The sequence below is a fragment of the Morone saxatilis genome, unplaced genomic scaffold, assembly GCF_004916995.1.
Source record: "Morone saxatilis isolate NCDOM2014 unplaced genomic scaffold, NCSU_SB_2.0 Contig22, whole genome shotgun sequence".
In the NCBI taxonomy this organism is placed as follows: domain Eukaryota; kingdom Metazoa; phylum Chordata; class Actinopteri; family Moronidae; genus Morone; species Morone saxatilis.
Genome location: NW_023339785.1, coordinates 18,898,692 through 18,911,547, shown reverse-complemented (window position 1 = coordinate 18,911,547; position 12,856 = coordinate 18,898,692). Strand labels below are relative to the sequence as shown.

General features: G+C 41.3%; 1 protein-coding gene across 4 annotated transcripts; it reads right to left on the bottom strand.

The window, feature by feature from the left end:
* Nucleotides 1-409: 409 nt before the first annotated feature.
* On the bottom strand, nucleotides 410-11,798 carry rnf44 (ring finger protein 44). Of its 4 annotated transcripts, XM_035669390.1 has the most exons (11): nucleotides 11,447-11,797; nucleotides 8,043-8,235; nucleotides 6,887-7,109; nucleotides 5,441-5,608; nucleotides 4,829-5,002; nucleotides 4,568-4,729; nucleotides 3,103-3,218; nucleotides 2,794-2,881; nucleotides 2,105-2,226; nucleotides 1,906-2,005; nucleotides 410-1,796 (listed from the first exon to the last, which is right to left on the bottom strand). In XM_035669390.1, exons 2-11 carry the CDS (start codon nucleotides 8,147-8,149, stop codon nucleotides 1,734-1,736), a joined length of 1,323 nt encoding a protein of 440 aa, XP_035525283.1. In that variant the 5' UTR covers nucleotides 8,150-8,235; nucleotides 11,447-11,797; the 3' UTR covers nucleotides 410-1,733. The 4 variants fall into 4 exon arrangements, with proteins under 4 accessions (XP_035525283.1, XP_035525281.1, XP_035525284.1 ...); XM_035669388.1 differs by lacking the exons at nucleotides 410-1,796; nucleotides 1,906-2,005; nucleotides 2,105-2,226 and having other exon boundaries at nucleotides 2,233-2,881; nucleotides 11,447-11,798; XM_035669391.1 differs by lacking the exons at nucleotides 410-1,796; nucleotides 1,906-2,005; nucleotides 2,105-2,226 and having other exon boundaries at nucleotides 2,233-2,881; nucleotides 5,489-5,608; nucleotides 11,447-11,798.
* Nucleotides 11,799-12,856: the final 1,058 nt, after the last annotated feature.

Sequence of the window (12,856 nt, the reverse complement as noted above, 5' to 3'; positions counted from 1 at the left end):
TGTCATTTGAACCCCGTCCTGATCGCTGCAGGATACAGACAGCTGGCGCATCGTGGAGTGTCACCAGTGACTTCTACAAGGATTTTCAACATTCTTCTGTCTTCAAACGTTTATCTAAAAGCATTCACACGGAAGCTATACATACAGTTGCTCTTTTACAACACCATTACCATGGCCTAAGACAATGACCTGACCAAGTTACCAGAATATAACACATACACAAACATTGTTAGTGCTCCGACTGTTTCCTTCAATGTATTTTCTCTAGAAGATAAAACCAATAAATAAACCTTTTTTTTTTTTTTAAAAACGGCATACTTTTAAAACAGGTGGAAATGACAAAGTATTTTCAGGATTAGTAATAGGTTTGTGCTTGTCAAGGTCATAAGAAGGCAGATCTGAAATCTTGAACAGTATAGGCTATATCTGTATATTGGATTTGGCTCACAAACAAAGAAATAAAAAGCCAAGTCTTCCTAAAAGGGGAAGAAAGTTCATTTAAAACTCGCCACTCACTGCACATATTGCTTTCTGCACAGGCCTCCAGAGCTCTATGGCGTCAGCAGAGCCTTCGGACGAGGACTCCCATCCTTAAACGCAGTCAGGGTGGAACCACATGCTAGTCTTCCCTCATGGCGCTTTCTGAATAAGCAAGCAGTTCTTTTAGTAGGCTTCTTTGTCTCTTCTTTTTCTTAAAATTTGATAATTTTGGTGGCAATGCTTGATTAAAATATTGCTAGTCTGAATCAACAGGTCATGCAAATCCTAGCATGCTGCCCTGTATCCAGTGGTTACACAATGCATTGGCTCTGTGAACAGGACAAACATACACACACACACACTATGCACACACGCGTACACACTTGCCAGAGGAACAATTGCTGACGTGGAGGGTGGATGTAGCACTTGTGCAGTTATGCCAGATGACCTCGAAAAGACGCAGTCCATTAATCCGTGACTGCTTTTGTACAGATCTGTGTTCCAGAGTGGATAATCTAGGGTAGAAGATACCCCACAGTTGCATGTCCCATCACTTGCAGTCCAATAACCTCAGGCTTAACAGAATCTGCATTTAACCGCAGCAAGTCACACTCACAATAGCATTGGCAAATCTAAAACAAATAAGGGGTAAAACTGTTGAAATGATCAGTACATTATTGCAGAACATACATTATTAACAAGTCACTTTGCCCAACACCTACACAAACATGCATCTATGATGGTCAGGCGTCGCCTCCAAACACAGATACCCATGTTGAAGTATTCCTATTATTTTTCTGCTAATTGCACAAGGTGTCCAGCCTATCATCCTCCAGGATCCCGACTCACCTCTTCCAATGCAGGACTCCCCACTATTCATGAACACCACAACCAAATCCACTAAATAAAAATGAAACCCTGTAAACAAAAGCAGCAAATAATGCATTGTAGGGAAAATCTTTGGAATCTGCAACGAGGGGGCAGAGAAAGAACTGGCTGGCGATCCCAGAACTCTGGCTATAGGCTGCGATAGGCAGTGGGTTTCATGAGACTTGGACAATGAAGCACAGCAGAGGTACAACAGGCTCCAGAAACAATCCTGGATTGCTTATTATTTAGGAAGGGGCAGACGTAGTGGGTTGGTAAGCTATATTTACTGGAGGACGCAGGTTAGGTGGCAGGTGTCCCCAGTTCCGGGACAGACTCTGGTGTGCGCAGCTTTCCAGTTCAGCACTCAGAGATAAAGACAGTTCTCACTCCACCTCCCGGTGTACGTCCGAGGCATCGGCTCGGCAGATAGGACAAGTGCGATTGGTCTGAAAATCAAACGGAAACGTGAAGCGTTAAAAAGACCTTAAGCACCGTGTATGAAAATATTCACACAAAACAACGAGAACACTATGAAATGGTTCAGTTGTTCCTTACCTTTAACCATTTATCCACACACTTTGCGTGGAATTCGTGGTTACAAGGTAATACCCGAAGTAGCTGCCTACACTCAAAGTCACTAAAGCACACAACACACCTGAGGGGAAGAAAGGAAACAGTTACCAGAGTATAGATTCATCTGTATGGAATGAATGTATGTGGTTTGTTTATTAAAAAGGTAAAGGGGAAGGCTTACAGCGTTTGTTCAGATAGATGATTCTCTGAGTTGAATCTGTAGGACGGAAGTTGTTCTATATCTGCTTTAGTGAGTCCACGTGGTTTTGCTTCACCCAACCTCTCTGCCAGATTCAGTAATGCCTGCACAGAGAGAGAGAGACACGGTGAGTGTAAAATACAATGAAATGGACACATGCTCCATTTTTAGTCACACCTATAACATTTTAGAATTTATGACCACATATAAAACATGAGAAATACTTTTGTATTTTTGAATCTCATCATGTCAACGGATTGAACATGTATGACCACACTAATGGAGACAGTTCCTCTCCATCCATTTGGTATATAATTTATATTCAATGTGTGAAAAAAAACATCACTCTAACCTCAAAGCATTTCACGATACCTGAAATTTTGTAGTCCATACCAATACCAGTGAAAATTCATGATTCTCAACACCAATTCGATACTATTGGTGAAAAAAACAACAACAACAGCAGCAGCAGGTGTGTTGCATGTGGACAGAGCTTGTTGTGAATGACTCTGTGTTTCTCTGCAGAGCAGTGCGACAGTCACCAGACTGTACAGGAGGCGCTCCGTCAGGTCAGGAAGAATTGATTCCCGGTACTTACGGTACAGCAGAAAAACTAGCACCTGGCACCGTCTTGGTACCGAAGCGTCGGTTCTCGCGACATCCCTACTAACCTCATAGTTCTCCATCTCTACGTCATCCACATCCAGATCTAGACTGATGGCTGGGCCCACTGCTGTTGGAGGCACAGGAAGCATTGACCTGAGCGGAGAGAGAGAGAGAAACATATCTTGTTAAGCAAAAGTTAACAATATCACAACAACTTCACTGTGACTGAAAGCAGCACATGAGCTGAAAATACACTGAATGGTAACTAGATGTAATCATCTTTTCTGCCTGCAGAAGTGAGTATAATCAGGCATTTTACATTCAAGTGAATAACCACACTTGATAAACAGGATGCTTTTACTGCAGGTGCTCACAGGAAGTAAGGGAGGAAGCCTGGGTAGTATGATGGAGGGGGAGGAGGAGGGGGGAGAGGTTGCTGCAGCCGGTATCTCTGTCCACTCACTCGCCGGGGCAGCATGTGGGGATATGGCTGCGGAGAAACACAGAAGTCTGTGATTAAAGCAGGACTTATGAAGGTTTCAACAGGTTACATGTGTTACTTTTCAATACAGTTACGCAATTTAAGGCCTATTTTATTAAGTACAAAGGACATTGTTGTAGTTGTTACAGCGGGTTCAATACAGTTTTTTTCCTCAAATTTAAAAGAGAGGCTACTTTATTCAAGCAGCATTAACTTCAAAAAGACCTGTCATCATCATTTTTACTACATTTTATTGCCTAAAATTCAGATTATTGGATTTTAGACTTTTTAAGACCCCGCAGACAGCCTATAAAGTGAATCGTCTTCTTTCACTTTATAATGACAGCAAGTTTAATAAACGTCAGACTGTGTTAAAAGGATGTTGGTGAGGAAAAAAACCCTTAAGATCAGCACATGCAAGACAGTTTTACCGTAATGTTAAACAATTCTATGGCGAGGGAGTTAGTGTGGGTTTACATTTCAAAGTCAGCTATTATATTACTTATTTCTACAACTTTTAGATACAGAAGATCCAACGTGTGGCAGCTTTAGAGCTGTCGCAGGTAATGCAATGCATGATGGAAGTAATTACTGCCACGGTTAGCCAAAGTAATGTCATTATTTTCTAATGAGTAAAGCGAGTCGCATGCCCAGCAGTGGTTAACAGTGGAGCTCTAACTTTGTTCTGACTTTTGAGGGCATTGTTATTCAGTAACAATAAGAGGCTAAGTGGAATTTTATTGAAGTAATATAATCAAGAACATGAACTTAACCTCGGTTTGGCCTAAACTGACAAATAGCTTCTTCATATTCCTGTCAAAGGTTTTTCCATCTTGAACTCTAAAAGACTTTATGAATAAATCAGAACACTTGTTTCTTCTTTGTTACAAAATGAATTAATTAACTTCATACATTTGTATTTTGACCCGTCATAGCAGGAAAGACACAAATGGAACTAATAACATCAATGATTCAATTACAGCAACACTATACAGCAAAAACATCTACTGTTATAAAAGTCTATTTATTCTACTTTGTGTTATATGCACCCTTATAAGTACCGCCTTTGAGCAAGTTCGATGCTCAGTGTTTTCTGCACAGTTCAAAATTAAATTTAAGACCTTTATAATACCACATAGAATTCAATTTAGTACCCGTTTTACAATTATACGGACCGTGGTATGAAAGTATGAAGGAAAACCATTAGCTTAGGATTATTCATTAAAATGTTTCAGTACCTTCCAGCAGTATTTAACAATAATTCTTAATGATACAATTAATTTAATTAATGTGACACGGAGAATTAGTCATTCTCCGTGGGGATAAAAGGTCAGAAACTGTCTCCGAGGTTATCTTACCACTCCAAAGGGAAGCTCCTGATGCAGCGGCTCTTGAGGAAGATACTGTAAGGGCAGAGAAGGAGGCAGCGCTGGTGGGTGATGAGAGGGAGGGTAGGAGAAGGTCCCTAATGGGTGCTGGTCCCCTCTTAGGTCAACTTCATTCTCTACCCTCTGTAGAGGCTGAGAGGAGGTCGTTATTAGACACAGCTGACACAAATGAACAAACTACTGACTGCATTCATTCACTGTACTGTGTGTGCAACGACGTGGACCACTCACCATGCGTGGATGCTGAGGCTGTAAAGGGACAAACTGACTCAAAGGAGTAAGGTGCGGTGGCTGGTGGGGGGGTACGGATGGGGTTGGGTGCAATACAAAATGTTCGCTGGATATCAGGGGTGGAAAGGCTTGATAAGACACTGGCATATGCTGCATGGTACATGCCTGTATGAGCTGCGGAGAGAAAACAAAAACAAAACAGAACATGAAGTCAATTTTCTTTAACTTTGTCAACAATGAAACTCAACACTTAAGAAGCCTCCACCTAACCGAAGCAAATTTGCTCCTTATATATTTGCAGTAAGGCAGTTATAATGAAAGCGTGTAGTGAACAGAAGCAATGCGTTACATAAAAATCACAGCGCTGACAGTACTGCCACAACACCACACAGATTATTATTGTTCTGAAGTCCGCAAATACACTAGATGTACAACAGAATCACAGTTTACGATGCATTACTGTTTTAATATCTGTGCTAACATCAACCACAAATCCTGCACAGTAACAGCAGCAGCCTAAGTGTTAGTCATGAACAGTGACAGATTGCATGGCTGGTATGGTGTGCTACATGGATGCCACTGACAGTTTGGGCTCTTCCTTTTCAAACTCACAGGAGGAGGAAGGCAGCAGAGCAGAGAGAGCTGTCCGCTGAACATTACCGAGCATGCTGGGAGCTGCTGAGCGTTGCACCCTGGAAGGGGCTGCCCGGTGTGGATGGGAAATCCGTGGGTCGTCACCGTTGTAACAGTGTATGATATCGGAACTGATCCCTGGTGCATCTTTTGGGGAAAGAAGTGGGGCAGGGGGGGAGAGATGGGGTGACTCCACAATCTGGCTCAAACAGAAGCCTGTCTGCCAGAAAGAGCTCATTATACACAACACCTTTACACTCTTATTAAACCTGCACAGCACTGAGGAATACAGCAAGTCCTGTTAAATAAATACCGTAATTTCCGGACTATAAGCGGCTTAAACAATGATGCGGTGCTAATCTATGAGATTTTTAGCGGGGCCTAACGCCATCCAGGGGTGCCGCTCTAAACCAGACGAAACGCAAGAGGCGAGCACAGACAGGTGGAAGAAAGATAATGCCCGAGGAAGAACGTTATTTGTGTTTTGAAATTCATCCTCAGTTGAATTGTTCAATTCCCATTCCAAGTCCCATTGCCCACACTCTCGATCATAGGGCTGCTTCGTTATAGAAAAATGCATGATCACCGATTATTTGGGTCAGAAATTGAAATCCGCCCGATTATACTTTTTAAAGGCTGTAAATTTTTCAGAAAGCGTGCTGATTTATTGGGAGCATTTTGTCAAAAACACCTTTGGGCAAGGAAGTCTGTTACAGGCCCTTTCGCTTTCCCCGTAACATTTGTAAGTCTCCTCCGTTACCCTGTTCATACCACCGAAAACAACGTAACAGGAGGAAGAACTGCAAGGCCGAGTGTCGGCGACCGGCGCAGCGCGAGTATGTAAACGTTAGAGCGCTCCCGTGAGCTTCCACATCGTCGCAGGCCGAGCAGGTCGGGAACCGGCCGAATATACCGAGCGCGGTGAACTCGTGGTGCAGTGGCGGCACTGCGGGGGGAGTGACGGAAATAACGCAGACTGTAACACGTTGGGCATCAAAAAGCAGAAAACATGAAAAAAAAAAAAAAACCCTTTCGCCCCCCCGATTTTATTAGTTTTGAAGATGCGTTTGGGCTCCAAAAATATCGTAATCATGAATCCATTTCGATTAATTGGCGCCCAGCCCTTAGCCTGCCATCATGAAAACAAGAAGAAATGCACACGAACCGGGGCAGCCTTTTAAGTTAAGCACGCGATCTGTCTGTCCAAGAAAAGGAAAAACCAGCTGCTGCACCGTAGCGTTTGGCGTCCAATGAATCGATGGTCGAGACGTTGGAGACGGGCAGCATTTATTTATCTAAATTATAAAACAATTCCTTTTTTCCTGTGTAAATATCTCATGTTACAACGTGGACACCTGCGCTCGACAGTCCGGAAATGACGGTAATAAACCTTCTTCACTCACCAGGCTGCTCCTGTTATGTTACCTGGTCGTGTAGATCCACCATGATGGGGCTCTGCTGGGGCAGGTGAGCAGCAGGGTGAAGCATGCGTGGTGGTGTGCTGGTGTGGCTGTATTGTCTGGACTCATCTAAAGGAACCTGTTGGTGATGTTGGGAGAAAAGGAGATGGTGGAAGTTCTCATCCTGGACCAGGGAACTGTGCAGTACCGGTCTGTCTCGTCTCCCCCACTGGCGTCTCACTGGTGGGCTGGAACGTCGCGCAGAAACAAACGACACAGATATTTTATTAAAACAAGCTTTAGTGACTTTTGCCTTTGAGATTTTAAAGATATTTATATCCAACATCGGTAATTATTTACATACTATTACTACATTTACACATTGTAGTCGTATTTATTCTCCTTTGAAATCTTGTGGGGAAATAAACAAGCCGTACTTCTGAGTTTTTGTTTAGGGTATGTCGACATGCGGCTTGATGGAGGGAAACATGCTGCGTGTAACAATCAGGGCTGGGTGATAAAACGATAACGATATGTATCTCGATAGACTCGTAATCAATAATACAATACAACTAATGTGTTTTACCACCTGAGTTTATAATAAAAATGTTTAAATTTTAGTATATTTTCCAATTTTTTCCAACATTTTTCAGTGATTATGGATATCGACCGATATGAAACACTTATATCGTGATACAGATTGCAGCCTTATCGTCCAGCCCTGGTAACAATACACTGAAACTGCAGTTTTTAATGATGCTCGACATCATTGTAGAGGCAGCAGTATAAACTGTTAACACACTGGATAATTCAGTCTCAGCTAACATGAAAAGGTTTCTCACGTTTTACTGTAACATGTGTTCAATAATTGATGGTCTGTTATTCTGTCTAAATATAGTAAACAACAACAACAACATGTGCCACATTTGCACGCAACACAGTTTGTGTTGTAATGATTACTAACACACATATTGTTTATCTACCGCTCCAACAAGTATTTTTATTTTTAATTTACATTCAGGAGAAAGAAAAGCACATTTGCCTCTTTGTTGCCTGCGGCCGAGGCACCATGAGTCACACACAAAGCTGACATTCGGTTGACGTTGAAAGCATCAAAATCTTGATTCTAATACTTAAAAACACGACGAAATACATAAAAAGCGGCTTTAAAAAGAGTTTACCTTCTCCTGAGATGCACTGGGGCGTTACAGGGCTCTCCAAGGAACCTCCTCGGGTTTAAGGGGGCTGTTGGTGGCAGCCTATTTACTGCTATTTCCCATGGTCGCATTGGTGACGTCGTGCAGACGAGTCACACTCTGGGAAAGGAAACCGTACGGTGGAGGCACTCGTGTGTCGCCTCTGATTGTCTTAACCCTGCGAAAAAAACAGAAAAACAAAGTCACAACCTTGTTTCTTACGCTACAGAGATCATTTATATCCTCTATCGATAACAAACGAGGTAAAATAGACACTAATAATAGCTGATAGTAGCAGGTTTTACACCAGATGTCAAAAATTCATACTTAATACTGAATTATAATACTAATAAAACACTTTTCTAAGATCTAACTCCACTTTAAAGTTAACTGTGCTTTAAATCTGTTAGAATAAGGAATATAAAGTATGTGAGACTTCATGTTTTAGTGGAGCACGTTTAAAGCTTACGTGTCCTGTTTTTGTTCAGGAAATCCTTTATCCCACCGACCTTATTAAGTAAATCTTTTATTGTAAACAAAATAGATTAAAATCAAAGTATTCAGCCACACAGATCAAACAACTCCTGATTAACTAACATTTAGTAGATCTGCAAGACTAAGACACTTAATTATCTGGATATTTAACTCCAACTATAAGACAAATAACATATGCTGCCTAATAAGAGCAATCAAGATCAAGGCCACATCTAAGTAAAACTCATTAATGTGTAATTATACAAGTAAAGTCAGTGCAGTTATTCACATTCCTCAGTTATATTTCCATTTGTAGGTTGTCGCAAAGACTTTTTCATCCAAAACGCTTTAAAAAACACACAAACAATAGAGTTAGATGTGTTGAAGCAGCAGTGTAATGAACAGAGTAAACAGGGGTCGCTGTCGCCTGCCTGAACGAAAACACGGAGAGCCATGTGCTCAAAAGACAAAGCAACAACAAAAGATGTGGCAGGCAAACGGGACCGCTGCCTATTTAACACACTACCGTACAGTCAACAACAACAACAACCACCGCGAAAAGCAAACATTACCGCCGTGGCAACCCGTTAAATCCCTTATTAAAAAAGGTTAAAAAATTAAATTAAATTAAAAACGAGGAGAGCTGCTAACTTTAGCTGAGCTAGGCTAAGGCTTTGTCCCGAGCACCGTGAAGGAGTCACTGTCTGCTGATGAATGCTGCTTTATAAACACCGTGAACACAGAGCATTGTTTGGACATTGTTTTATATAATGTTATATGTGAGTCGGCCAACAAGAGCCCGCTGCTTACTTTTTCTGAGCTAGTTTGCTTGCTCGGTGAGAAGGGGAGACGGCAGGTGTTTCAGCCTCCGAAATGTCGAGTCCCATCAAGTTATTGTTGCATGTAAAACCGCCTCTTAACCGACTGGTACCATCACCCGACGGGATCTGACGTTACGAAGACAAATCAACCGACTGCTGTTTCCGAGAAAACTGATTTTTTTTTTGTCTGTTTTTTTTTTTTTTTTTGGGTTAACGTCGGACGGAGCTGCTAGTTAGCTCGCTAGCGGTAGCCAGCTAACACACGCTTCCAAACTGCTGAAGGAGGAGGAGGTGAAGGAGGAGGAGGTGAAGGAGGAGGAGGTGTTTTTTTCTCCACAAACCGTAAAAATGGCCCTTAACCGTTAACGGCAGCAAAAACCGTTAGACGTGTGCAAAAGGTGACGTTAGCTTAAAAAACCCAACGGTGAACGGTGGAACGGACATTCCTTGGCGCGTGTGTGTTCCTTGAAATGCATTGTTATGACGAAGCCACGCCTCCTTTTTTTCCAGACGGGCCAATCAGCGTGCAGCAAACACAGACGGCGAACGTCCAGACAGTCTTTTTGGCTACAATGTATCAAAACAAGCAGTTTCCTGTTGTTATTTGTAGCGCGTAAACAACACGCTTTGTTTATAAGCTACAAGAGGTCGTGGGGGGGGTGGGTCAACAATAACGTTGTTTAATTAAATATCCCTAACGCTAACAGGACGGGACGGAAATATACTGCTGTTCCGGGTGTTTGTTGCCACATATATCACAAAGTTGTTGTTTTTGGAGTAATAGGCCGCAGTGAAAGTAACTTGGTGCATTAGTTAAGCAACTGACCTCATTCAGGCATCTGTTTTATTGTAAACAGCCTAGATTACAATCAGAGTATTCAGGCACATGCATCAGGCAACTCTATATTTGCATGGTGACTGATTAACTAACATATAGGTCGATCTGAAAGACTAAGATACTCTAGTATAGTCGGATGTGCTATAATTTCTGAGATACTATTACACTTTTTTCTTCCACTATATTAACAGCTAGTTATGTTTCAAGTGAATATTGTACATACTAAATCAGTTTATACAACATTATGCATTAAGTAGGTTAATCTACTCAGCAGTGTATAAAGGAATTTAAATTATAGCTCCACCTGAACTTATACGAGAACATAATAATGCATTGGTATGATCCAGTAGTGTTCAGTAATACCGACAGGGGACAGTTTGCATGAGGAGTACTTTAATGTTAAACACTTTAATTACTATTATTTAAAATAATAAGAGTAGGTTTAGCTCAAACTCTTTCCAAGTGAGGAATGCAGTATTTAACTATTTTAGTATAACCGACCTGGAAAGTTTGGGAATTTCCCAACTAAAACATCCCTCTTGTGGCAATTTGTCTCCCTTGAAAAACAACAAAAAACATTACTGGCCAAGTCATCAATTTCGACCAAAAGTAAACATGCATTTTAATTAATTAGATTAAGAGTTTATTTTGCAGAAGACCCTGCCTTTAGGGCTGTAACTCTGTGTACTGTGGCACACAGTCTGTTTTGACTCTCACAGGAGGCCACAGTGTCCTACTGTAGACTACCCAGCTACCCAGTTATGTAATATTGCACTTGCATGACCAAGTGAGAAACATCCTTCATCAGCTTTTATACGACGTTTCTCAGCTATGTGTTTGTAGGCCAGCGAATGCAGCTGCAAAAGCTTGGATGTGATGCTTGTGGACTACCAAGCTGTATTAGGCCTGACAAGCTAACTATCGGGCCCAATTTGTCAAGTAGGAGTTAATAAATAATGTCTTTGTCTGTTTTGAACGCTTCCCTGCAAAGCATTGGGGCAGATCTAGGCTTGTGAATGCACCCACAAGTATGCACCTAATGAAAAACTGACTAAGTAGAGCAGCAGTGGTATGCAACATAGACTAAATGTAAACATTACAACATCGCTTTCGGTAGCAGCAAAACAAGGAGGGGCTGGAGGTTGAGCAGGATGACAACCCTAATAACCCGTCTAACCCTCTCCCGTAAAACACGCACCGTAAATCTCCAAAACTCAACCGAGGCGAAGCGATAACAAGAGGAGGAGTGCCGTTACCTGATTGTTAATATGCAAACATCTGATCACTGATATTTTCCTCGTAATGTTCCCATCTCGTTAGGCTAAGTGCGGCATCCTACGGTCAGCTGTTCCCGTGTGGAACATTCCGTGGATTTCACCACTGCCGTAAAAAGGTGCTAAACATCAGACCCTCGTATTATCACCGCGCTCAGGCTGGGTGCTGCGCGGGTTTATGGTTTTGCAAATCCCGTGATTATTTCCGTGATCGCCACTTTTTGGTTTTAGACATGGAAATCCAGCCCCACGGTTGTTTTGGGTTTCTGCAGTTCCCTGTTACACCCCCATTTCTGCGTATTTCCAGAGCAGAGAGCACACGCCGTGCTGCCATTTTTACCGTAATGGACCGAAAAAAGTGTCAGTCCGACTCGAGAGTTGACGTGACAAGCGTTCACTTGTCTTTATCTTTACTCAAGGTAAAACATCCCACAGAAGCTATTACCAACTTTGACTTAAAATATCAAAAGTAAAAGTACTCATTACACAGAATAGAAATAGATGATAGATTAGATAGAATAGAAGATAGATAGATAGATAGATTAGATAGATAGATAGATAGATAGAATAGATAGATACTTTATTTATCAAAAATAAATCAAACTTTTGCAGAGGAATAAATATATGTGCCAAGAAATAAAAATATGGGCCCCCTCCAGAATGTTATATCATTATATAAACCATATTATTGACTGAAAATAAACCTAATTTTACTTACTTTATTGGGAGGCTTAACTCATAATGCATCATGTTTTGTTGTTTTCTATGGGAAATCTTAATCTGCAGTATAGTATAGTTGTATAGTATAGCTGACAAATAAATGTAGTGGGGTCAACAGTCCAGAAGTATAAAAAACAGGACATTGAAGTACTATTTCTCCACAAGGAAATACAGGATAATGCCTCTGTGTACTGGAAGGAAAGAGTAAAGATAAAAAGTAAAACTAAAAAGTAGTAAGTAGCAAATTCATGTACCTCAACCGCGTCCTAATCCTAAAATGAGGTAATCAAAGAGAAAAGGACTCTTATATGAGACCATTTAACATCCTGATGTATTGGCCCAAGTTCTTATTTATTGCATATGATATATATTCTTCTGTTATGGTCATCACAAGCCAGTGTGCGTCATGACTTATCGTGACTTATTTATCATCTTGTCTATGTGGAAGACAACACCCTGACTGACCCTGGATTAGATATATTTTTGTTTCTGATTGCTGGAAAATACTTTGGCAGAGTTTTATCACATTCCCTCCCATTTATATATTTTTATTGCTGGAGTGTCAGGTTCAGTGCTGTAAGTCATAAACCAAAGTCTAATTAGATAAAATGTCTGGGACGTCGTTAATACCCACACTGATTTGTTCTCTTCAACCAACTGAATGATTTTCAC